Source organism: Crocodylus siamensis, chromosome 5 (assembly GCF_052110815.1).
Source record: "Crocodylus siamensis isolate JL-2025a chromosome 5, ASM5211081v1, whole genome shotgun sequence".
NCBI lineage: Eukaryota > Metazoa > Chordata > Crocodylia > Crocodylidae > Crocodylus > Crocodylus siamensis.
Window position 1 is genome coordinate 124,023,150 of NC_143399.1, and position 23,063 is coordinate 124,046,212.

At 43.3% G+C, this 23,063-nt stretch overlaps 1 protein-coding gene across 4 annotated transcripts in view; it reads right to left on the reverse strand.

Moving 5' to 3' along the window:
* Positions 1-242: 242 nt before the first annotated feature.
* NPSR1 (neuropeptide S receptor 1) overlaps positions 243-23,063 on the reverse strand; it is a 168,503-nt gene continuing 145,682 nt past the window's right edge. For 3 of the 4 annotated variants that reach the window (XM_090050175.1, XM_090050174.1, XM_090050170.1), the window contains exons 6-11: positions 10,359-10,435; positions 8,261-8,350; positions 5,645-5,825; positions 5,469-5,532; positions 3,376-3,460; positions 243-1,844 (exon numbers count right to left, since the gene is read on the reverse strand). In XM_090050175.1, coding sequence (XP_089906301.1) covers positions 1,786-1,844; positions 3,376-3,460; positions 5,469-5,532; positions 5,645-5,825; positions 8,261-8,350; positions 10,359-10,435 — 556 coding nt within the window. In that variant the 3' untranslated portion in view covers positions 243-1,785. The remainder of the gene's footprint in view (positions 1,845-3,375; positions 3,461-5,468; positions 5,533-5,644; positions 5,826-8,260; positions 8,351-10,358; positions 10,436-23,063) is intronic. The other variant, XM_090050171.1, reaches the window with a different exon arrangement.

Consider the following 23,063-nt stretch of genomic DNA (forward strand, 5'->3'; position numbering starts at 1 on the left):
CAAGTTATGCTGCTATGCTTTGTAATGCTTGCATACAATCTCTGTGAAATGCTTCTGTAATAAGGAATTGTGGATTTAAATAATTTAAGTAATTCTTTGGCCAAAAATAATATTAAAGTTTTTTTTAATTATGGAAAGGACAATCTTACTGGTACGCTTGATCTCATGAAAAAAATACACCATTAAAGAGGAGATGTTTGCATCAGCTATTAAAAAAACCTACTTCAATTTGCATAATCAAATAAGGTTTATTCAGTTGTCTTTTTCAGGGAACAAGCAGAGTGTAAAGGATTATAAAAAAAGAACATAAACTTTCACTTACAAAGGAATACAAATCTTTTTCAAGAGAAATAAACTCAGGTCAGAGTTTATAGTATAATATACCATGAAATACAACTGATCAGAGAGCATTGTCATGCAAATATTTAAAGATGTCTTACAGTAAAATAAACACTATAACTGGCCCATCTGCTAACTTGGTAAGAAGGTATTTAACTTTAAGCTTGAAAACACAAAGAGAGGAGGATTCCCTGAGAGCTTATGGAAGGGAATTCTGAGTGATGAGAGCATGGAGTAGAAAAGCTTATTTTTCAATAGATTCCAGTTGAAAGGTCCAGGTCATGTATTTACTAGTATTGGCCAATAAGCATTAATATCTCTTCAGCTTATTTTAACATGTAAGTTCTTACCATATGGCCCTTTTCACTAATTCTTCAGAAATCCTCTTAACTCATTTCCTTTCTCTGGGTTCTTTTAATAGTTGCCTTATCCATGACTTTCCAGTTGAGAGACTATTAATAGTCTCATTACAGGACTGCCGAAAGGCCCTGAATGCATCAGATCCCCTTCTGATAGCTGCTACATAAACATAGCGGGACCCATCTTCTTCCTGCTGTATGTAGATCCTACTAATAATGCATTCCTGTTGGATTTATCCATGTAAATATTCAACAGAGAAAGAACACGTGTGGGGCTGCAGGTTGGAAGGAGAAGGAAATTCTAATTCAGTCAGAGATTGTGAGCTGAAAAGGAACGGAAGATTATAGGAAGGTGAAGAGGTGATGCATGGAGTTAGAAGATGTAGGGATGAGAAAATAATTTAAATTGGAACCAAACTAAATCTGAATAAATATCTAGATTCAGTTCTTGGCCTTGGCTGAAGTTGTAAGCAGGCTCAGCTATCTCCAGCTTTAATTAGAAGAGGAATTTTTAAAGATACAAGTGGGGTTATAATTTTTAACATAAGGAGGCTTTGTGTGCTGGGAACAAGGTGGTAAAATCGGATTAGTATAATGAGTTTACTGCCTTATTTCCCTTGATGGGAATGCAAATGAGTACCAATAACAAAAAAAGGTGTATAGAAAACAGCACAAACAATATGGCATGGATTTACACAGAAAATGAAAGCCTCTATTAAAGCAAGGGATTGCTTTCTATAAGTGAATGTCTGGAAATGGTGTGCTTTACCTGGGAAATGGCCAGAGTCCCAAAGGACACAAAAACAAATCCTGCCCCCATTACCCTTATTAGGAAAAAAAAAGGTAAGTACCACTGCTCTGCTGCCACCAATGGCGTAGAATTAAGATTAAGACTGCCAAATTGTACATCTGACACGCCTTTATGAATGTGAGTGTTCCATCCTCAGGAAGAACACTGAAAAACTTCTTGAAGGCCTTTGAATTCTGGTGCTAAAAGAACATGCTTACAGTTAGCTGGCTGTTAGAGTGATGAATGGATATTGCAGAGGATGGCATTGGCCAGAGAACAGATGGCTGATACAGTAGTTCAGACTTTGTGGATCTGTTGTGTGACAGTCTTCCAAGGACTCCCTACTGCCACGGCTACTAAAAAGCAGGAGAAAAGGAAAACTATTCAGGGAAAAGAAGAGAATCGGCTACATAGACAACAAGATAGAGTGGACTGGAACACAGTGAAAAATGGAGACACTGACTATGACCTGGGACTGAGAAGTAGAAGGTGGTAATCAACAACTTCCAAATCAAAAACATCAGTCAACCAACAGAAGAAATTTCACCTTATGTATGGTAGAAAGGTAAGGTTACCTTATTATAAATAATACAGTAAAAGCTCTGTTATCCGGCATCCCCTGGGAATGGGGGATGCTGGCTAACAAAATATGCCGGTTAACTGAGTGGCTCCGGCTGCCGCTTCTCCCACTGTGTCCCTCCACCCCTCCCACCTTATTGCCAGCCCTCCCGCAGGCCCTGCAGGCCCCATGGGATGGGGAGGTGGGTCCCACACAGCCCTGCACAGCCGGTTATGCCCCCAGGTCATGGGAGCTTGGGAGCACAAGATGCTTTGATTTGGGCCATGGGGGCTTGGAGAACCTGGTAGTGCCCACAGTGGGCACTTCCAGTTTCACTTTTCCTTACAAGCCGGCATGCCGATTAACAGAGAGTTTACAGTATTACCTAAACTTTACCTACATTTTCTACAGGGCATACTTAAATGCAGAAAAGACTGATGTAAAATTAATTAGTTACCTACAATAAACAGCTAGTTGTCAATGTTGAACACTGGATAATACTAAATACGATCCAAAGGTGCCTATACACACCACTGGGTTTAATCCTCATCAAATTAAATAGGTTTTTAAAATTTAAACTTGTTTACTTTGGAGTGTCACATCAGTGTTTGCACACACTTGGTTTTTAAACGAATTAAACCTGGTCACCGGTCTGTGCCACAGGAGAGTGGGATGGTCCAGCACTGTCCTCCCGGCCTAATGCTTGTCACCCATGCCCTAACATGCAGCTGTGAGAGCATGAAGCTGGCAAACAGCACAAGAGAAAAAAAAAAGCAGAAGCAATTCAAAAGTGGTAGCAATTTGAAGGGGTGAACAACAAAGTCACAGTGCCATCTGGTGGACAAAGAGGCTCATTACATATCTTTGAGTGCCTTTGTGTTTGCATGCAACAAATCCATGGATGCGATGCATTAATTCCTAGTGAGCCAAATTAAACTACATTCACAGAGTTTTACTTTAATGCACCAGAAAGACTTTTAAAGCATCTAAAAAACCCGCTCATGCAAACAGTCCTGCGGTTGCAGTGCAAGAAAGGGGAAAAAAGTGTCATGTACAAAGGCCCTAAAGGTATGATGCTGTCAACACTTCTATGTGTGAATAGTTTTATGGACTTTACTGAGACTGCCTGGCCTTACATTACAACACAAAAGCCCCTGTATTATTAGTAAACAATTTAAACACCTGCAATAATGCACATCTATAAATGCACCATTCATTATCTTTTAAACATTTAAGGCAGGATCCACAGCTGGTATAAACCAGTAGATTCCAAAGCTTCTGAAGCACTTGGTTTATATCGCTAATATTATCATACTAATTTGTATCACCTTGTTGATTTGGCCTATTAGTTATTCCTTCCTCTTCTTTGTCTTCTTGTATGCTTTGAAAGTCATCATGTAGAAGAACCAAGCTCTATGAATAAATCAAATTGAAGGTGATTTGACTGCAATGATACCCACACTTCATGTCAAATGTATTAAAACAGGCCCCTGTCTGTAATTGCTATCTGTATCAGTTACATACTGTGCAATAGAGATCTTCAGGATAATCTTTAAAAATAGTTAGAAAATTCTGATAAAATTTATTTACATTCATACATGCCACGTAGATACCTACTAGACAGAGGCTAGAGGGCCAGATTCAGTGATGATGTAAAGGTATGCGATGTCCCCTTTACTCTGTGGCTGAATTTGACCCTGTAGGGCAGGAGTGCCAAAAAACCCACAATGTCTACCTTGTAAGGTGCCGGAGAGCCGGCATGCCAAAAAAACAAACTGGGTTGGGGAGAGGAGGGTACATGGCAGGATGTACTGTATATTTAATACAGCTAATAATCATAAATGTTGCTTCTTCTTTTTCTTATAGTAAATACCAGGTTTTCTAAAAATTCTAAACCTGGTGACAATAAATAAAACTTCATGTACTGCCTTTGTACTTGTGATTTTTTTTTCATGTTAAGCATGTTGTGATGAGAGGGGGAAGAGAGGAGAGGGGAGCAGCAGGCGCTGGGGGGAGTCACTCCAGGCAGGCTGACCTGGCCAGGCCCTTGGAAAGGCTGCAGCCAGAGGAGAGCAGGGGTCAGGTGGGGAGCAGGGGCTGCCCCAGGGCTCTGCAGACTCAGGTCACAGCAGTGGGGGGGGGGGGGGTGGTACGGGGCCCAGCAGCACTAGAGGTGGGGCCCAGCCAGCCCACGCAGCTCCGCAGGGATGGAGCACAGTCACACTGCCCACGAAGGGATGCTGCCTTGCTGGGGCAGGACCCTGAGCTCTTGGCCTCTGTGCATGCCGGGTACAGTGCAAGTGAGAGCTGCAGCCGCAGCCATAGGCCTGTTCCCCTGGGCTCTGGGAACAGCTGCCACAGGCAGTGCTCAGGGCTGAGCTGGCCAGAAGCCTGCAGCGCAGCGGCTCTGTACAGTGCCTGCCCTGGTTCCAGCCCTGGCCCCTTGCAGGGAGCTGCGGGTGGGCAAGGCTGAGGTCTGGGCATGCTGGGCAGCTGCGGTGGCTGTTCCCAGGATCCAGGGGGCTCCCATGGCCAGGCCCTTCCACCGAGGACAGCTCTGCCCTGATTGCACTGTGCCTACTATGCAGGGAGGCTGATTCTGATTGTGATTGTGATGCCCCCTGAGCCTGGCACCCTGCCCCAGCCAGGCAGCATCCCCTCACACGTAGGGTGGCGGTGGCCTATTCCTGCAGAGCTCCACAGGCCAGGCCAGGCTCCACCATGGGTGCTGCTGGGCACCACCTGCATGTTCACCACAGCTCAAGCCTACAGAGCTCTGGAGCAGCCCCCACTTCCCACCCAGCCCTCGCCTTCCTAAGGTCCCGACTGGGCTGGCTTGCCTGCAGTGCCCTGTCCCCCCACACCACCCAGCCCCTGCCCTAACCACCGGGCCCCAGCACTCAGCACCTCAGTGCTGACGTGCCCGGGTGGGACAGGGTGCCTTCCTGCCTGGGCCAAGGGTTCTGCCACCTGCTGGAAGCCTCCAGGGTAGTGGCCCTGGGCAGCGCCTGCCCCAGCACAGCCCTGTCCACCTGCAGCTCCCTCCAGGGGCCAGCCGTGCAAAGGGCGGGGGCAGCAGAACACAACGTCTCCGCCTGCGTTCTCCTGCCTCCGCCCTGATGCCTGCCACAGTGCTGGGACTTGTGGCTGCGTGGGAGAGCCCAGAGCAGCAACTTAAAAAAAAAATTAAGCAATTGCCTTGCATGCCTCCCGGCATGCCGAGAAAAATGTCTCCATACACCCCTAATGGCATGTGTGCCAGGGGTTGCCGACCCCGGCTGTAGGGTTTACCATGAATGAATCTGCAGTGCTATTCCAAAAGACATATGCAGCTGAACATGAACGAGTATTTGCTTTCCCCAGACATTATTTGTGTGACTTTGATACACATGCACTAGGTGTATTCAGGGTTGGACAGAACCTGCATCTCCTGCCCATCAGTTCTGTCTCTGAAAGTTCCCCCTAAGTTTCTTGCTCTTCTTTCCCTAAAGAAAATAAAAGGTAAAGTTAAAAAAAATGCTCTACAAAATGGGTGAAGTTCAATGATTTTGCCCCCCTCTTTTTGGCAGAAGGGGAAGGGGCATAAAGAAGCAGTACCTAAAAGGGCAGCAGGGATGATTGCTGAAGACACAGTATATGAGGGGATTGATGGCACTGTTTAAAGATGGGAGATTCTGAATTATCACGGATGCGTAGAAGCGTTCTTTGGTCTCGGGAAGTACATTAAAGTTGTCCAGAATATCAAAGAGAAAGTAAGGACTCCAGCAGAGTACAAATGCTGCAAAAGAAAGAGACAACTTAAAAACATGAAGTTACATGGGGTAAATATGAGAGGAGATCATCATAACATTGACTTGGGATTATATCAAACAGTTTGGTCATGTGAGAGTCTCTCTCCCCATCAAAGCATCTTAATTAAAAGATTATTTATGAGATCTTTTAGTAAATGTATTCATAGATTACCAACCCCCACCTCAAGGCAGGATCATCTCTGACTAAACTGTTCCAATTAAGCATTTGTTTAACCTGCTCTTGAGAATGTCCAATATGGCGATTCCACAATTTCTCTAAGTATCCTGTTCCAACCCTTGACCACCCCCATAATCAGAAAGTTCCTCCTAATCTCCAATTTAAATGTCCCCTGCTCAGTCTTGGGGCCTTTGCTCCTATTCCTGTGCCCTACTGTCCCAGAGAAAAGTGCATCTCCATCCTTTCTGTAATCGCCCTTTAGGGATTTGATTTCCTCAGATCCTGCCTCAGTCTTCTCTGCTCCACATTAAATAACCCTAGTTCTTTTAGCCCCTTCTTCCTAAGTCTTGCCTCCCAAGTCCCTAATAATTTTTGTTGCTCTGCATTGGACTCTTTCCAAACTGTCCACATCTTTCTTGAAGAGTGGGGCCCACACCTAGAAATAGTACTCAGCAGTGCTAAAGAGAACGGAAGAATTGCTCTGATTTACAAGTGAGAATCCTGTTAATAAAGTCCAGTAGGCTATTGGCCTTTTTGCAACAAGAGCACACTGTTGTCCCATATTCAGTTTATGGCTTACTATGATCCTGGGTCCTTTTCAGCAGTACTGCCATCTAGCCAGTCATTCCTCATTCTATATTTGTGCAGTTATTCTGTGCCAAGTACAGGACTTTGCAGTTTCATTGCTGAATTCTGTCTGATTGACTGATTGATTTCATTGCTCTGAACAACATATTTCCAACTGATGCTTGTCTGCGTACATAAGAAATGTATGTGGAAGATGCAAAGTGTTTGCCTTTTCATGTGAAATGTCATACTCGTTGCATCTTTACAAGCAGACCATGGTGAGCAGTGTGCCATATGTTTCTTTAAATTACAGAGGTGCCTGTCACAGGTCTGCAGAAAGAGAAATAATGGCTATAGACTGTTACACAGCTATAATAATAGCAGTGTGATAGTTATACACTGTTACTACATCCTTATAGGCTGAGATTTGCAAAAGAACATTTGGGTTTTCTTAAGCCAGTTTCAATTGAAATACCAACAGATTAAGGTCCCTAGTTCCCTTGGACTGCTTTAAAAATCCCAGGTGATATAAGCAAGTTGTACAATAAACTTCAACATTTAATAGTAGATGTTGTCTGACAGCTTTGTAATGGTAGGAATCTCTAAGAAAGGCTTTCTTTTCATTGCAAACTGGACACATTTCAACCAGCTGTGACTTGGATCCTGTGAAAAACTTGGAACAGAGAAACGTATTTCATGTGTGTGAATACTACTGGTGAAATGTTAAATAAGTATCTAAACTGATAGTTACTGCCACAAAATAAAGCAGTCTAAATGCTGTCCTTAAAAGGAAAAGAGAAATGCATCTCTGAGCATGTAGCTATAGGGGGCAGTTTTATGACTACAGGGGTGGATTTCAGCTATGTAAGTAAATGGCTACAATGATCTCCCTGTGGTGGAGTTGCTGGCTAATCACAAGCGCCAGGTAATGCTACATTTATTTTTCTTCATATGCTGTCAGCCAATTATCATTATCATTATGCCAATGTAATCTTGAAATGAACGTTGAGGGACACGTGCACTGAGGCATTTGCTACATGATTTGGTAGGAAAGTTTATTGTTCCCATTAGATTAATCAGCATGCTTCTAATGTCAGTTCAGATTGGTAGATAATTGTGTCGTCATTCCCATCCATCCTGCTCTCCAGACTTCTGGAGTCCCAGCAGATGTAATCCACGGGAAATGAAGCTGATGTGTAGCAAATTTCAGCATGTTGAGGGTCAGACCAGTCACCATATTTGGGATCAGGACTGTCAGGGGGGGTTTGCCTTCCTCTGCAGTGGTGGGCATGGCCTTCTGCCCCGGACCTCTTGAGCATATACTGACAATGTTTTATAGGAGCAAGACATTGGCTGCTGTGGTTCCTCTGCTTTACTTGTGGCAGCTTAGGGTGTAGATCTATTTTGTGTCAGGGTTGAGGGTAATCTTACACAGAGTTTAAGTTATGGTTGTATGGGATGGTTTGAATAGGCGTGATCCTGCCTCAGGCAGAGGGTTGAACTAAGGGGTTCCTTCCAGCACTTTATAAGAATTATTTATTATAACTCCTTATTCAAGTTTCTTCCTTTTTAGAAGAAACCTGGATAACAGGAAAACAATTGCCTCTCTTTTCTATGCCATGTCTTTTCTCATTATAGTTGTAGATGTATAGTTACCGACAGCATGCATTTACTTACCAAGAATAATTACAATGCTGTACCTGACAGCTTTAACTTTAGCTTTGGATATGAGGCCTCGATTAGTAAAACTAGCGCAGAATTTGCCATCTGTGGAAATAAGAGAAGGAAAGTTCAAATGTAGGACTCACCCAGCAAGGGATAAATGGAGTGATAAAAAGTGATGGAGGCCTTGAGGCTAAAAAAAGTTGAGACCCACTGCTGTACACCCTCTTAAAATCAGGCACCTAGAAGTTGCACCTAAATCTGGAGTCAGGCAATATCACAAGTCACAGCTCAGCTTTGCATTTACAGCAACAACAATGGTACTTTACATGAGGCAATTTGTGAAAAGCCTTAAAAGTAATTTTTTAAAAAAGATCTTGGCAAACAGGTTTATAATTCATTTACCTGCATTTTGTTAAATGAAAAGCAGTGTGATTCCATTTCTTCAGTCTTGTTCACTGCTTCACTGTTTGATGCCATATGTAAACAGGCCCACTTCTATGTTTTTCATATTGACTTAATAATGAAAAGAAGCCTTTTGTTCAAGCAATTTTCAGATGAAATATACCTCAAATTGTAAAACCATGGACAGAATTCTGGAAATCAAGTGGAGTTCCACTGCAGTGAGTTTGAGGAGAGAAACAATTCCTAATAGTTGACTAGGAACCTTCAAATAGTTTTGGGCTTGATTTTGCAGCAGTTATGGATATTAATACAGTTCAACATAGAATACACTTTTGGAATCATATTTTTTTGATTTGAGTAACCTTAGGTTAAAAATAAAATGGCCCACTATGTATAGTTTAATGTTTTCTGCACTTCTTCCAGGACAAGCTTGTCAAGGCTGTGTAATTGCTGTAATCAGATGGAACCAGTGAAAATTCCCACCCAGAAGCCGTAGAAGCCATTAATGTTAATGGAATTTAAATATTTGTCTGAAGAGGAGCATATACCCTAGAGATGTGAAAGCAGATTTTTCTTCTTAAGCCAGTTGAGACTGTATCCTAAAGTTAGGACGTGGTTAGAAATCCAAACCATCCCCGTTCAGGTTGGATAGATTGTGTTAGCCTGTAAGTCTGCGATTGGCTGGTTTGATGTTATGATTCAGTGATGGCTATGTGGAAGCCTCATGATGTTATTTCTTAATGCTTATGCATAAACAGGCAACGGTGTATGCATTTATATACTTAATTTATACATGCAAATGTAGGGTATGCTACCATTAAGAATACACACGCAACTTCTGGAGGTGAAATTTATTAGTAAATAAATGCACTATTTACATCATAATAGCATGACACTTGAGTAAAGTCTGATATTTACATTGGAAAATTTAATTTTCTCTCTCTCTCTCTTTCTCTGGGAATAGTGGACTGCAGTAAATTTCTAGAGAGAGTACCAATTAACTAGGCTTAGTATACTAGCCTAGTTATAAATGCAATACTTGCATTGCTCAGCACCTTAATTCAGCTGGGGTCACTGACTACATATTTTTAGTTTTATAAAATCATAGAGCTTTTTTACTTGTCTTAGAAGAAAGGTTCTTTCAACTTCAGAGGTAAATTATTAATGTTGTGTGTGTGGGAATGAACAGGTTAGTGATGATGACTGGTGAGTGGAAAACCTCCACCTGTCTGTAGTTTGTGTTCTGATAAAAAACTTGTATATTTCCCCAGCCATCTCCAAATGGAAAAAGCCTTTTTGACTTACATAATTAGGATAGAAATCTCAGGAGGAAAAGCTCTTCTTGAGGTATTTTGGCATTTGATTTATTTCTGGGCCTGACTGGAATCTACAAGTGCACAGGCATATCAAAATATGGTAAAAAAAGGGAATATTAGAGGGAATATTAGCATCTACCCCCATTTCTGCAAACCAGTTTGTTTATCCCTTGTAAAAATAGGATTATCAAAGCAAGGAAATTATCCCAGTCAATTAGAAAGGCGTTGTGAACAGGCAAGAGTTACAAGATAATACTTCCCTTCATTTTTAGATGTTGGACCCCAAACAAAATTCCAGGTTCATACATTTCTAGACTTTGAGGGAAAAGAAAGTGTTTCCTGTTGCTGGGAATAGAAAAATACAGATCAGAATTTTGTGTCTTGAGACTCACCTGTGCAGTTGGACATGACCACAGTTTGAGCTTTACTCTTCATCCATATGGTTCGAATCACGATGGAGTAAATGACGCTGCAGAAGGGAGAGAAAAACCATGAGGTATGGTAAACTGAACTGAAGTTCTTGTTTTTCTCCTGGAGTAGGCACATAAGTCTGCCTACATGGAACCTATTATGAGATCAGGACTTAATAGCAATAACAGTAAATAATAACTAGCTTTCATATAGTGCTTTTCATCAGTAGATCTCAAAGTAGTTTACAAAGAAGGGCATTATGCCTTCTCTTAAATGGGGACACTGAGGTCTGCAAAATGAATTGTTTTGGCCAAGGCCACATTACAGCTAGAACTAGATGAGGAATTTTATGAAGTTTTTTATGCTGGAAATTGTTGATTTTTTTTACGTGTATGCTTATACCAGTTAGCAACATTGTTTGTTAGCCACATCCAAGGCTGGGGATTTTGACCACGGTTTGCTAATGCCCCTGCTGGGACTTAGAAAACCTAGTTTCTTAGTTAGAGGGACTTGCTCTTCCACTCAAGGTCAGACCAATCACAACATTTAAGATGAGGAAGGAATTTTACCCCATGGTCAGATGGGCATTGACTGTTGGGTGGGGTGGGGGTGAGGGCTGTTTTTATTTTCTGAATGTGTGCTTCTCTCCCATGGATCTTTTGAGCATATTTTATCAAACTACTTTCTGTCCTTTGTTGGTAAGACATTGACAGTACATAAAAGGTTTTTTTATTTGGGGTATTTTTTTATATATATTGCATGCATTATGCCTGGTAGTTGTACATGAAGGTTGTTCCCAGAATTTAAGATATGCAGGCACTTGTCTAGGATGGTTTAGGTAGAGAGAATAGGCAGTCTTGTTAGGGACAGAGCAAGACTACTCAAGGAGAGGTTAGTTATGACCTATGAAGTACAGGGAGATTAGTGGAAATATTTGTTAGATTGTAGTCAACCCTGAAGGACACGGTCTGTATTAAGTCCTGATTTTTTGCTGTTCAGTAGGATTATGATTTCTTTTCCCAGGCCTGTCTTCTGGAGGTGTTTTGTGAAGTCCCTTTTAAAGTCCCACCCCCTCTTTCAGCTGGTAAGTACTCTTTCAGATAAATGATTTTTCTAGGAAGATCTGGGGAACTACTACAAGAGGCTTTTCCATAAACTGTCCATATAAAAGAAAATTAATCTCTTTTATATTTAACTTTCTGGAGAAGTTTGAGTAATCATGTTTCCAGCATGCCAACCCATCCAGCCCCAGAAACTGGCCAAGAAGCAAGAGGGAGTTCCCAGCTTTATATAGAAAACCATAGGGGTTCAGGCCACAAGCCAAAGGGAAGGAACAGGGAAAAGGTAAAGAAATATCAGCACTGTGGTGACATACACTCAGGACCTTAATTTCCCACCCACGCATCTGGAGGTATCCCCAAACAAGCCTTTAGTCTCCAGAGTACTCAAACAGCAGCCTACAACTGCCCCCAAGTCTGAGTCCAGCTCCTTGATCAGTCCTGGCTGATCAAGCCGGTGAGATCTCCAGCTCCACTGTGCTGTCCTCTGCGTACGGCTGACCAGGTTCCATGTGCGTGCGGCTCTCCCATTCCCTTTCTCTAGCCTCAAGCTCCCAGTCTCTTTTTCTCTTGCCCTCCCAAACCCTGGGGGTTTCTGGGAGTTGCAGTTAACAGTCATCACAGCTCTGTGATGTCCCCCTGGTTCCTTCTACTGTTACACACATCCCATTTACGTTACATCAGGAACAATTTTTCCTGGAAAACTATATTCCAATGTTCTTGCATAAAATGTAGGTGCATGTGTATGCATTCATGGTTTCATATCTAATAGCCAAAGAGCCTAACCTCTTTCTTCCACTCTTTTCTTCAATATTAAGCTTAGACCTTTCCCTTTCTCTTCTATATTATTGCAAAACTGACGGCTGGCTTAGTTTTCTTTCACTTTTTTTCTTGCAACCTTGAACATCAATGAGTCATTGTTATCTCTTTTTTTGCTTGTTCTAAGGCTAAGAATTCATCTTATTTTCTTATTCTTTATTAAAACCTTTGTCCTCTGTCAAGAAAGTTCCCTATAAATCCTGTTTGTATGGCATTGTTGTTTACTCTACCTCTGTAACCCAATCTCTTATGGGCCAGAACAATATCCACTTCATATCCAATTTCTTGTTTACTGTTTGGTTATAGTTATTTCTCTTCAGATTGGATAAATCTTTCGCCTTTTACTAAAGATTTCCTTTAGCATTGCATTCTTGTGTACATTGTATTCTCTCATTTTTGTTGAATGGAAAATACAGGGGAGGTAAGATTCATTACAATGTGACAAGACAAAAAGTTTATGTAACGTGTAACTCCATAGATAGGATTAACATTTTGCTCTTGAACTTTCCTTTTTACCGAGCTTTGCATTCCATCCAGAGCTTCGTTGCCTACTAAAATGATGATAAAAGCTAAATCCTAAAGTTTTTCCTCTAGTCTTACTCAGTTCCAATTCAACTTTAGGATGAGTTTTACTTGAGCAAAAGCTATATACAATCTTGAGGAGTTAGCATAATAATGTAAAATAATTATAATCAATAATTGTTTATTGCATTTAATGCATAAATGCTTGTGTACTGCTTTACATGATGAGGGATCCAATGGCACTGCACACCCTTTATCTATAAGAACATTTAAACACAACCACTTCTGGGGTGAAGGGTAGTAGCCAGCCAACACACAGCATTGTGCATGATGTACATTATGATGTGATTGGAATAACAGAAACTTGGTTGGATAGCTCACGTAACTAGAGTACTGTCATGGATGAGTATAAACTGTTCAGGAAGGACAAACAGTGGAGAAGAGGAGGAGTTAAGCCTTATGTTAAAGACCTATACAATTGCTCAGAGCTCCAGCATGAAACTGGATATAGGCCTGTTGAAAGTCTCTGGTTGAGGGTCAGAGGGGAGAGCAACAAGGGTATGAGGTAGATGAGGCTTTCTTCAAACACCTAGAGGAAGTTTCCTGATCACTGACCCTGGTTCTTATGGGGGACTTCGATCACCCTGACATCTGCTTGGACAGCACGAAAGAACTATCCCAATGCACAGGAAGACTAGTAAATATGGTAGAAGACCAGCTTGGCTTACCAGGGAACTCTTCAGTGAGCTTAAACACAAAAAGGAAGCTTACAAGAAGTGGAAACTTGGATAAATGACTAGGAAAGAGTATAAGAGTATTGCTTGGACATGCAGGGACTGAAATCAGGAAGGCCAAAGTGCAATTGGAGTTTCAGCTAGTAAGGGATGTGAAGGGTAACAAGAAGGATATCTACAAGTATGTTAGGAACAAAAGGAAGACGAGGGAAAGTGTCAATCCTTTACTGAATAGGGGAGGCAACTAGGGCTGTGTGAACCTTTGGTTCACAATTCGATTTGGAGAAGATTCAGCCCGATTCGGAGGCTGAATCTCCTACTCCGAATCAAATTGCTAGAAGCTTAAAACCTTCCAAATTGATTCGGAGCCTCTGAATTGATTCAGAAGAGATTCAGTGACTTGGAAGGCGGTCTTTATGGGGAAAAAGAAACTTGGAAGCGGGAGGGGGAGAAGGGAAGGGAGGTGGAGCAGTGGGGAAAGGACTGACAACTCTAGCTGGCCAGTGACTGTGATTTTTCCCTGACTGCTGTTCCAGTCACTGTGTCTGGGGGGAGGGACATAGAAACAGCATAAAAGCCTTTGTGTGCACGCTTTTCTGTCCCTTTCCTGAGCTGTTTCTGTCTGAGCAACAGCATTTCAAAGGTACTGTGGCTACTGGCCTGGCTTCCTAGTCAGTGGCCTGCTACTTTTTGCTGTTAGAAAGGATTGGATAGGATATAGCTTAGTACCTCTCTAGTTTACTACTTATCCAATTAATTTCTTTCAATTTATGGTTTTTTTTCTTTCTTTCTTTCTTTCTTTTTTGCAATACTTTAAAAAAAAGAAAGCTCAGTGTTTTCCCTGGCAGTGTGATCCATCACTGTGCAGGGAATAGCACATATTACACACACACATCACAGAAGAAGTCAGATATTCATATAAGAAGAGATTTAAAATCAGATTATATATAGTTATTAGTTATTAATATTATTATAGTTCATTTACATAAAGACTAAAGAGAACACAGAAGTCAGATAGAGATTCAGATTGAGATTAACACACACAGCACAGAACTCAGAGTCCTAGAAGAAGGAAATATATTATTTTAGGTACACATTACAACACAGAAGAAGAACAAGAAGTACAGTAGTAGTCACACGTTCGCATTAATAACACATCACAAAAGACACCATATATAGTTATTAATAATCAAAGCAGAGTCCAGCACATCCAACACAGAGGAAATAAAATACACAACACAAAAGGAGTCACACACACACCTTTTGCAGCACAGTAAAGATTAATATGAAGCATGCTGGAAAGGCAGGTGCCAGGTCTTCTGGCAGGGGAGGGGGAGAGGATAGGCAAGAATCACTGTCTCCTCTACCCCAATGTCATCTCCCAGTGTGAGCCTCCCACTGCCAGAGGAGGAGCTGGAGCTGGAACCAGGGGACCTGAGTGCCCTGGCTCAGCAATTCTGGGGACCAAGGGGGAATCAGAGTGGAGTGCCCCAGGGGTTGGTCCTGGGGCCAGTTTTGTTCAGTATCTTTATCCATGATCCAGAAGATGGGATGGAGTGCATGCTCAGCAAGTCTGCAGATGACATCAAGCTGGAGGGTAGGACTAGGATTCAGACAGACCTAGACAAACTGGAGGATTTGACCAAAAGAAACCTCATGAAGTTCAATAAGGACAAGTGCAAATTCCTGCACTTGTGATGGAAAAACCCCATGCACTGGTACAGGCTGAGGACTGACTGGCTAGGCAGCAGTTCTGCAGAAAAGGACCTGGGGGTTACAGTGGACAACAAGCTGAACATATGTGCCCTTGTTGCCAAGAAGGCTAAAGCATACTGGGCTGCATTAGTAGGAGTGTTGCCAGCAGATCAAGGGAAGTGATTATTCCTAGGGTGGCCATATAGGACCATGGAAAATCCAGGCACCACCCCTCTGAGGGACAGAGTGGACTGGGGTCATAGTTCCTCCCCAGCTCCACCAGGACCTTCAGTGGAGGGAGCATCTGGCCTGAGTCCAAGCATTGCTGCATGCAGTTGAGAGCCCTGCCACTGCCCCAGCATCTCTGCCCACCTAGTACATCATGCTGTCTTTCTGTCTCTCTACTCTCCTCCTTCCCTCTAGCCACATCCTCTGTCTCATTTCCCAGTTGTCTTCAGCACAGCTCTCAAAGCCTGTGGGGAGACTCAAACCCATAGCTATGGGGAGCCAGCACCCATGCCGTACATCATCAGGGGCCCAGGGCTTGTGTCTCTCCACCTGGGAAGAGCCCAGGTGATTTGGCAGTGGCCAGCACTTTCCCTGCCTGCCCTCCCAGGTGCAGATGGTCAGAGGATGCTGTCAGGAGGGTCTACACCACCACCAGGGCCATCCTGAATTCACTGAGCTCCTCGAGACCCAGTTGCAGCTCCCCAAGGGTGCTGCCAGGCAGCATTTATCATGCAACCCAGTCACATCTGCATGTGGGACCAGAGGCAGTGGGAGTATATAGTTAGGGATGGTCTTGTTTTGCATGGGGGGGTTGGACTAGGTGACCTCCTGAGGTCCCTTGCATCCCTAATTTTCTATGATCACATTGGTGAAACAGGCAAAATGATTGTAGGGCAACTTTTCATGAGATGAATGGTGTCCTGGTAATCTTGAGTCTCTTGACTTTTTCAGATTGTTTTATTGTCTCTAGACAGACGGAACAAAATCCTCTCTTCACTGACAGACAGCTGTGCAGTGTGGTAGTAATGGACTAACTGATTATTTTAAAAGGCATGGGGAATTTCCTTCCATTCCATGGCCAGGCATCTCTTAGTGGACCACTGCAGTGTACTGAAGTGTGATTGGTACGTTGCCTTCAACTATGGTGGATATCTATGTCTGCTCTGCTGCTGCTGAAGGCATCCTCTGTATTCACCAGCCTAAAACCTGGCTTTGCTCCTTTTAACAGAAATCCATGTTCCTGGAGTTGCATTATCCATCTCAGAGCATTACACAAGAGCAGTTTTTGGAGTCTGCTATATGCACCAGAACAGAAATTGTGTCCCATCAAATCTGCCTCTGGAATTTTAGCTTTTTGGGCTGGTAGGTGGCATTCTGAGCATATGGACATACGTACATTTGGAGTCCTTTTGAAAGAGGAAAGTTTCATGTAACAGCTGCTGTCCTTTTGAAACCTTCCACTTTTGAAAGGGCTTCACGTATATGTGTGTCACTACCCTGAATTAAATACTCTGAATATCTAGATCCCAGAATCTACAACTCTTTCTGTGGTCTCCTTTAGGATATATGGCTTTCTGTACCACAGATGTCAGAGAGTAATGTTAAGTCAAAGCTGACTTCCACAATGAGGAAGAATTATGAAGAACTGTCAGTTTATACATAATGCCTAGTGAGGATATGAATATCATAGGATTTTTTTTTAATTGGTAGGAGATAACCCTTGCTTTTTACATTTTCATCTCAAACATTTCACAATAAATGTCACAGTGCTCTTCTCACAGTACTCTAGAGGATGAAAGATTGAATCAATCCTGCCCAATGTTGAGAATGTTGAAGGGTAATGAAATATACCAAATCTGATGCTTATAAAACTAAATTATTGCACTAATTGATATTGCGCATCTTTATTTTTGTCATAGCTCTTATTCTTCAGCTGCTCACTCTCCAGCATACTGGGGTTCTCTGTATCCCACTGAGGTTGAAAGAAATAAGATTGGGAGAAAATTAAAAACTAAACAAAATCATGAGGTTGTAGGATTGAAGGAGTAATAATAAATTGTGGCTTCAGACAACAGGTTTGCTGACGTAAAGGCCTTGAACCCTCTTCATGAATAATACACATTGCACATGTTCTATGGATAGTACATAATGTACATGCTATTTCTTTTGATCATGATTTTCAAAAATCAAGGGTTTTATTCATGCTTGCTACAATCACATTGACAGTTAATGAGGTTACACCTGGACTGATTTTTCTTTTTGTTGTTTATTGTCTAGATGTAGATAGCAAATGGTACCTGGAAATGATTGGGACTTATTTATTCCTTGATTGGTAATGCTGACAGGTATTGTGATGCTGCTGTCAAGCTGAGTTTTTTAAAAATGGCAATTGATATATAAGTTTACAAATTCTTTTGGTTGGCTGCTTTGTGATGCACAATGGTGCTTTAATTTTAGTTGTAATTCTCGGTGTTACTGCAATTCAAATTATGATTATAGTGCACTGTTTAGTTTTACTGATCTATTGGCTTTTTTGTCTGTTCTTTTTTCAGCTGCAATTCCACAGAGCTAAATAAATGTAAAGCCTTTATGTTTCTGAAAAGTGCAGGGTATCTAAAAAAATTCAGGTGCATCAGTGGGAGTTGTCCTTTTCAGTTTAATTAATGATAGATAGCTGCTTCCACATGAAAATAAGAAGCATTTTTTTGATTGAAGGACTGAGGGGGGGGGGAGTGGCGGGGGAGAGGAGGGATGCAAAGAAAGAAGAGTCACAGAAAAGGAAAGAAATTCTCATTTGAAAGTAACTGGGATAGCAGACAAAATGAATGAAGGTAGACAGATGGGTAACAGCTTCAAATACGCAGACATTTTATGCACAATTCTTGGCACCTTACAACCTTTTCTGTACCTTCTCTCTGTATCAAAAGATTTAGTGTTGTATTCCTGGTGAAGATACAAAGGTACCTTGTATGCAGACACACTGCAGCCCTGCAATCTCAACAAAACTCCTTTAGCAATCAAGAAGTTTGACATCAATTTGGATGTCTAGAATATTCATGATTATGGGGGTGTGGTGGGGACAGGACCTGTGGATAAAATCCCAGCTTCACTAAAGTCAACAGGGGCTTTGCCATAGTCTTCACTTGGATCAGACTTTCACCCTGTATAACAAAATCTTAATCCTGTCTGCAGGAGGCCTAGAATGAGAATATGCAGAAGTGGATTAAAATGGAATCTAGACAATTTTGCGGGGGGAGTCAGTTTGGGCAAGAAACATCTCAGGGACAGGACATGACTAGTTATTGGTCTGGAGATATGGTGAGTATCAATAATTGATCAGATCTGTATATGCAGAGAGAACAAAAAGCTGAACAAGATGGTGTTCAGTAAGCAGTCATGTAACCTTGGGGGGGAGATGAAGGAGCAGCCCCAGGCACCACCTTCAGCAGAAGGGAGGAGGCACAAAATTAGCCAACACAGCAGCTGGCCTGTGCGCCGCTGCTGAACCAAGGAGCAGAGCTGCCCTATTGTACCTCTGTCAATAACTCAATGTTTTTGAAACTCAAACAAAAAAATTATTTGGACTAAGCCTGGTGCAGACATGGAGGGAATGCAAATTTGTCCATTATACTGCATTGTCTGTATGGGTTAATTTGTACCTATTGTTAATTTAGAGGGACAGACCAGCTCTAGTTACTTGGGGCTGGTTGTATGGGCTCTACAGTAAGAAGTCTAAATGGATAATGCATGATGGTGCATATTTATAGGACTGGGCCTACAGTCTAATATTTCTAACTCTAGCATCACTTTTTTTTTGAGTGAAAAAATATCTGCTGGTTAAGAATATCATCAGAAGCAGAGAGGAAAATATACTGGCAGAAACTAGATGTCCTAGCTAATTTTTAGAAACCCAAACTGTATTTTATATATAATAACTATACCAGAGGTGAGCAACATACAGCCCACAGGCTGGATCTGGCCTGCCAAGTAATTTCATCTGGCCCACAGGCACCCACCAATTAATTGTACCTTGCTCAGCCTGCATGCCTCACTCCCACCCTCATGTATGGAAGGGCCTGGCCCAGCCAGCATGCATAGCTTCTGGGTGGAGCTGCTGCTGTGGGACCTGCTCAGCTTCCCCAGCCTAGACAACTCCTCCTCCTGTCCCTGCTGCAGTGCTCACTCTGGGAGCAGGTAAGGAAGTGTGGGGGAAGAGGGACGGAGCTGCAGCTGGGCAGGAGCATGGGGCTGGGATTGGCAAGAGCATAGAGCCCGGAGCCCATGCCTACGGGGGTGGTGGGAGTACAGCACTTGGGTGGGCACAGTATGGGTGTGTGGGGTATAAGGGAGGGTGGGGGGGTGAGGACCCTCCCACAAATGCCCCCTGTAGTGTACAGCCCCTGCCACTGGTGACAGCAGCAGGCAGCAGGCCCTCGGGGTGCTTGTGGCCCACGCAGACACTGCTCCAACCAGTTCAGGGAGCTGCACATGGTGGCAAGGAGTGGAGCCAGGCCAGCCCACCTCTTATCATGTGGAGCTCCCAGCCCTTGCATGCCACCAGGGGGAAGCCCTGCGAAATGGAGCCAGCTGCTTTCCCTGCTGCCATGTGCAGGTCCTGGGACTGTGCTGGAAAGTAAGGGGCGAGGCTCCCCTCCACTTCTGGTGGAGTCCCAGCAGCTGCATGTGGTGGCAGGGAGCAAGACCAGGCCACCAGCTCCATTGTGCAAGGCTTTCTATTGGTGGCACATGGGCGCCAGGAGCTGCATGTGCACTGCTAGAAGCCCCGTGTGATAAAGGTGGGCTGGCCTGGCTCTACTCCTTGCCTCTATGTGCAGGTCCTGGAAATGGTTGGTGCTGTGTGCCGCTGGGTGGCAGCACCTGCATGAGCCACAAGCACCCCGAGGGCCCGCCTGCTGCTGCTGCTGCCACCACTGCCAGCAGAGGCTGTGGTCTCCACACCTCCCCACAAACCCCACACACCTACACCCTTCTCCCACAACCCCCCCACATGTACACATACCCCACAACATACCCTACACCCCCACACACAGCCATACACCCAACCCCCAACCACACCCCACACACTCCCGCTCACACATTAAAAAAGAGTAAGACTTATTTTTGAGCTGCTATGCTCAATCTCTATATACAGTATGCAAACACAAATCATGACAAAAATATTTTTTGAAATAAAATTAAAATATGTTATAGTAGATACTTGACTTTTAGTATATGATTTGGTTTTTCCCTGGTTCCAAGATGGCAACCCACCCCTCCCAAAAGGAGTACTTCCAGAGGCAATGGGTGTGATTTCTGGTGGCAAAGGTCAGGGCAGGATCAATGGTGGCAAAAGTTAGAGGCAGGAATTACAGTCCCAAAATGGCAGGGTGTGGGGTAACTGTCAAAGGACAGGGCTACCTTTACAGCCCTTGACAGCTCACCAAAACTCATTAAGCAGCCTTCCAGCTGAAATAATTACCCACCCCTGAACTATATTGTAACAGCAGCTTATTCAGTCCCAATACTGACAAAAAACATTTATATATGTGCTTGGATTTTGTTATCTAACTACCTTTTCCTCTTTTTCTTTGCTCTGTACAGGGCCACTTGCTGCATTGATGAATTATGGCAATGACTCAGTGACCAAACACACTTATAACTACTCAAGCCAAAACTCGCTCCAGAAACTGGCCAAAGAAGCAAGGGGGAGTTTCCACTTTTATAGAGAAAATCATAGGGGTTAGGATCACAAGCCCATGGGCCAAATGGAGGGAACAGGTAAAAGGGAAAGAAACGTCAACCTTGTGGTAACATGCACTCAGCACCTAAATTTCCCCCACATACCTCTGGGAGTGTCCCCAAACAAGCCTTTAGTCCCTCGAGTGCTCAAACAGCTGATTCCGGCTCCTTCAGTCCACAGTTGTGACTGACTGAGCCAGTGAGATCTCCAGCTCCACTGCACGCTCCTCTGCGTAGGGCCAACCAGGTTCCACAAGCATGCTGCTCTCCTCCCTTTAGTCCAGCCTCAAGTTTCCTCTTCCTTTTACCCTTGTGCCCAGTCCCTGGGGGTTTCTGGGAGTTGCACTCCAAATTAGCAGTCAGCACATCTCTGCAGACTGCCCTTTGGTTCCTCCTGCTGTTTACATACATTACATTCACATTACACTATTTTTATTCTTAGCCTTTGATTCTTTCTACTGGTCTTTGTATCATATAGCTTTCATAGCCCTCCAGTGTTTTTAATATTGATTTTTTAATTGATTGCTTATTTTTTTCTACTTGTCATTCCTTTGCTGCAGTTTGAATGTACTCACTGGAACACTGGTATTTACCATCTGAGGAAAATTCTTTCTGTATTTGAAAATTAAATTTAAGGCTTTTATGAGCTCGAATTCATAAAAACAAGTAGTCAGGGTAGTATTGAAAATAAAAATATAGAAAAGGTTGTATCTGTAAACTACTGAGAACACAAACCGGTTATCAATTTTGAATTTATGAATGCACAGAAGTCTACACATTTTCAAACAGCAAATAGGTATTGACTATATTAATGATTGGTGTGTCAGAATGAGGTAAGTAAGAACCCTAGAACCCTTGGGCATTTATACACATACATTTTCAACCTGTGGCACACTGGAGATCTGGCGCATTGGAGCAGACTCAATTAATCAAGCCTGCTCCGCATGCAAGCTGACGTGCACTGCGCTGCATCGCATGCAATTGTTTAAGTGGCGAAATGCGTGTCAGTGCACAGAAGATGGCAGCAGTGTGCTTTTAAGCTAAAACAGCTTTGATGTGTTTTAGTTCAAAAGTGCACTACCACCATACCTACATGCTGGGGAACTGCCTTCTCATCAGTGCAGAAGCAGAAAAGGATCTTGGAGTCATCATTGATGCCAAGATGAACATGGGCCGGCTGTGTGGGGATGCAGTCAGGAAGGCCAACCACACCTTGTCATGCATCCACAGATGCATCTCAGGCAGGTCCAAGGAGGTGATCCTCCCCCTCTATGCGGCACTGGTCAGGCCACAGCTGAAATACTGTGTCCAATTCTGGGCACCGCACTTCAAGAGGGATGTGGACAGCATGGAGAGGGTCCAGAGGAGGGCCACTCACATGATCAGGGTGCAGCAGGCCCTATGAGGAGAGGCTACGGGACCTGAACCCGTTCAGCCTCCACAAGAGAAGGCTGAGGGGGGATCTAGTGGCCTGTTACAAACTAGTCAGAGGGGGCCAGCAGGCACTGGGGGGAGTCCCTGTTCCCCCAAGCACTGCCACGAGTGACTAGAAATAACGATCATAAGCTGGCAGAGGGTAAATTCAGATTAGACGTCAGGAGGCGCTACTTCACTGTCAGGGCGGCTAGGATCTGGAACCAACTTCCAAGTGAAGTGGTGCTGGCTCCTACCTTGGGGGTCTTTAAGATGAGGCTTGACAATCACCTTGCTGGGGTTGTTTGACCCTGGTACTCTTTCCTGCTATGGCAGGGGGTCGGACTTAATGATCTGCTCAGGTCCCTTCCAAACCTACTAACTATGAAACTATGAAACCATTTTCTCAGCGCTGATGCTCATTTTGCCACTTACATGACTACATGCGATGCAGTGCTGGGCACTTTTAAAAGTGCCTGGCACTGCGGCACAAGCATGTGTACAAATGCCCCATATTCTCTGGCCCAAGTTAAGTGACCTGAACAAGTCAGAATTTTACAGTTTGGTATGACGTATTCTAGCCTATAGTCTCTGTTTTGACCCATGGTTAACCTGCAGGCCTAGTAATTCATAAGAGACATTCAGGATCTTGAATTACTATTGCTATTTCTGGGAGTTATAGATGTATGGCATTTGT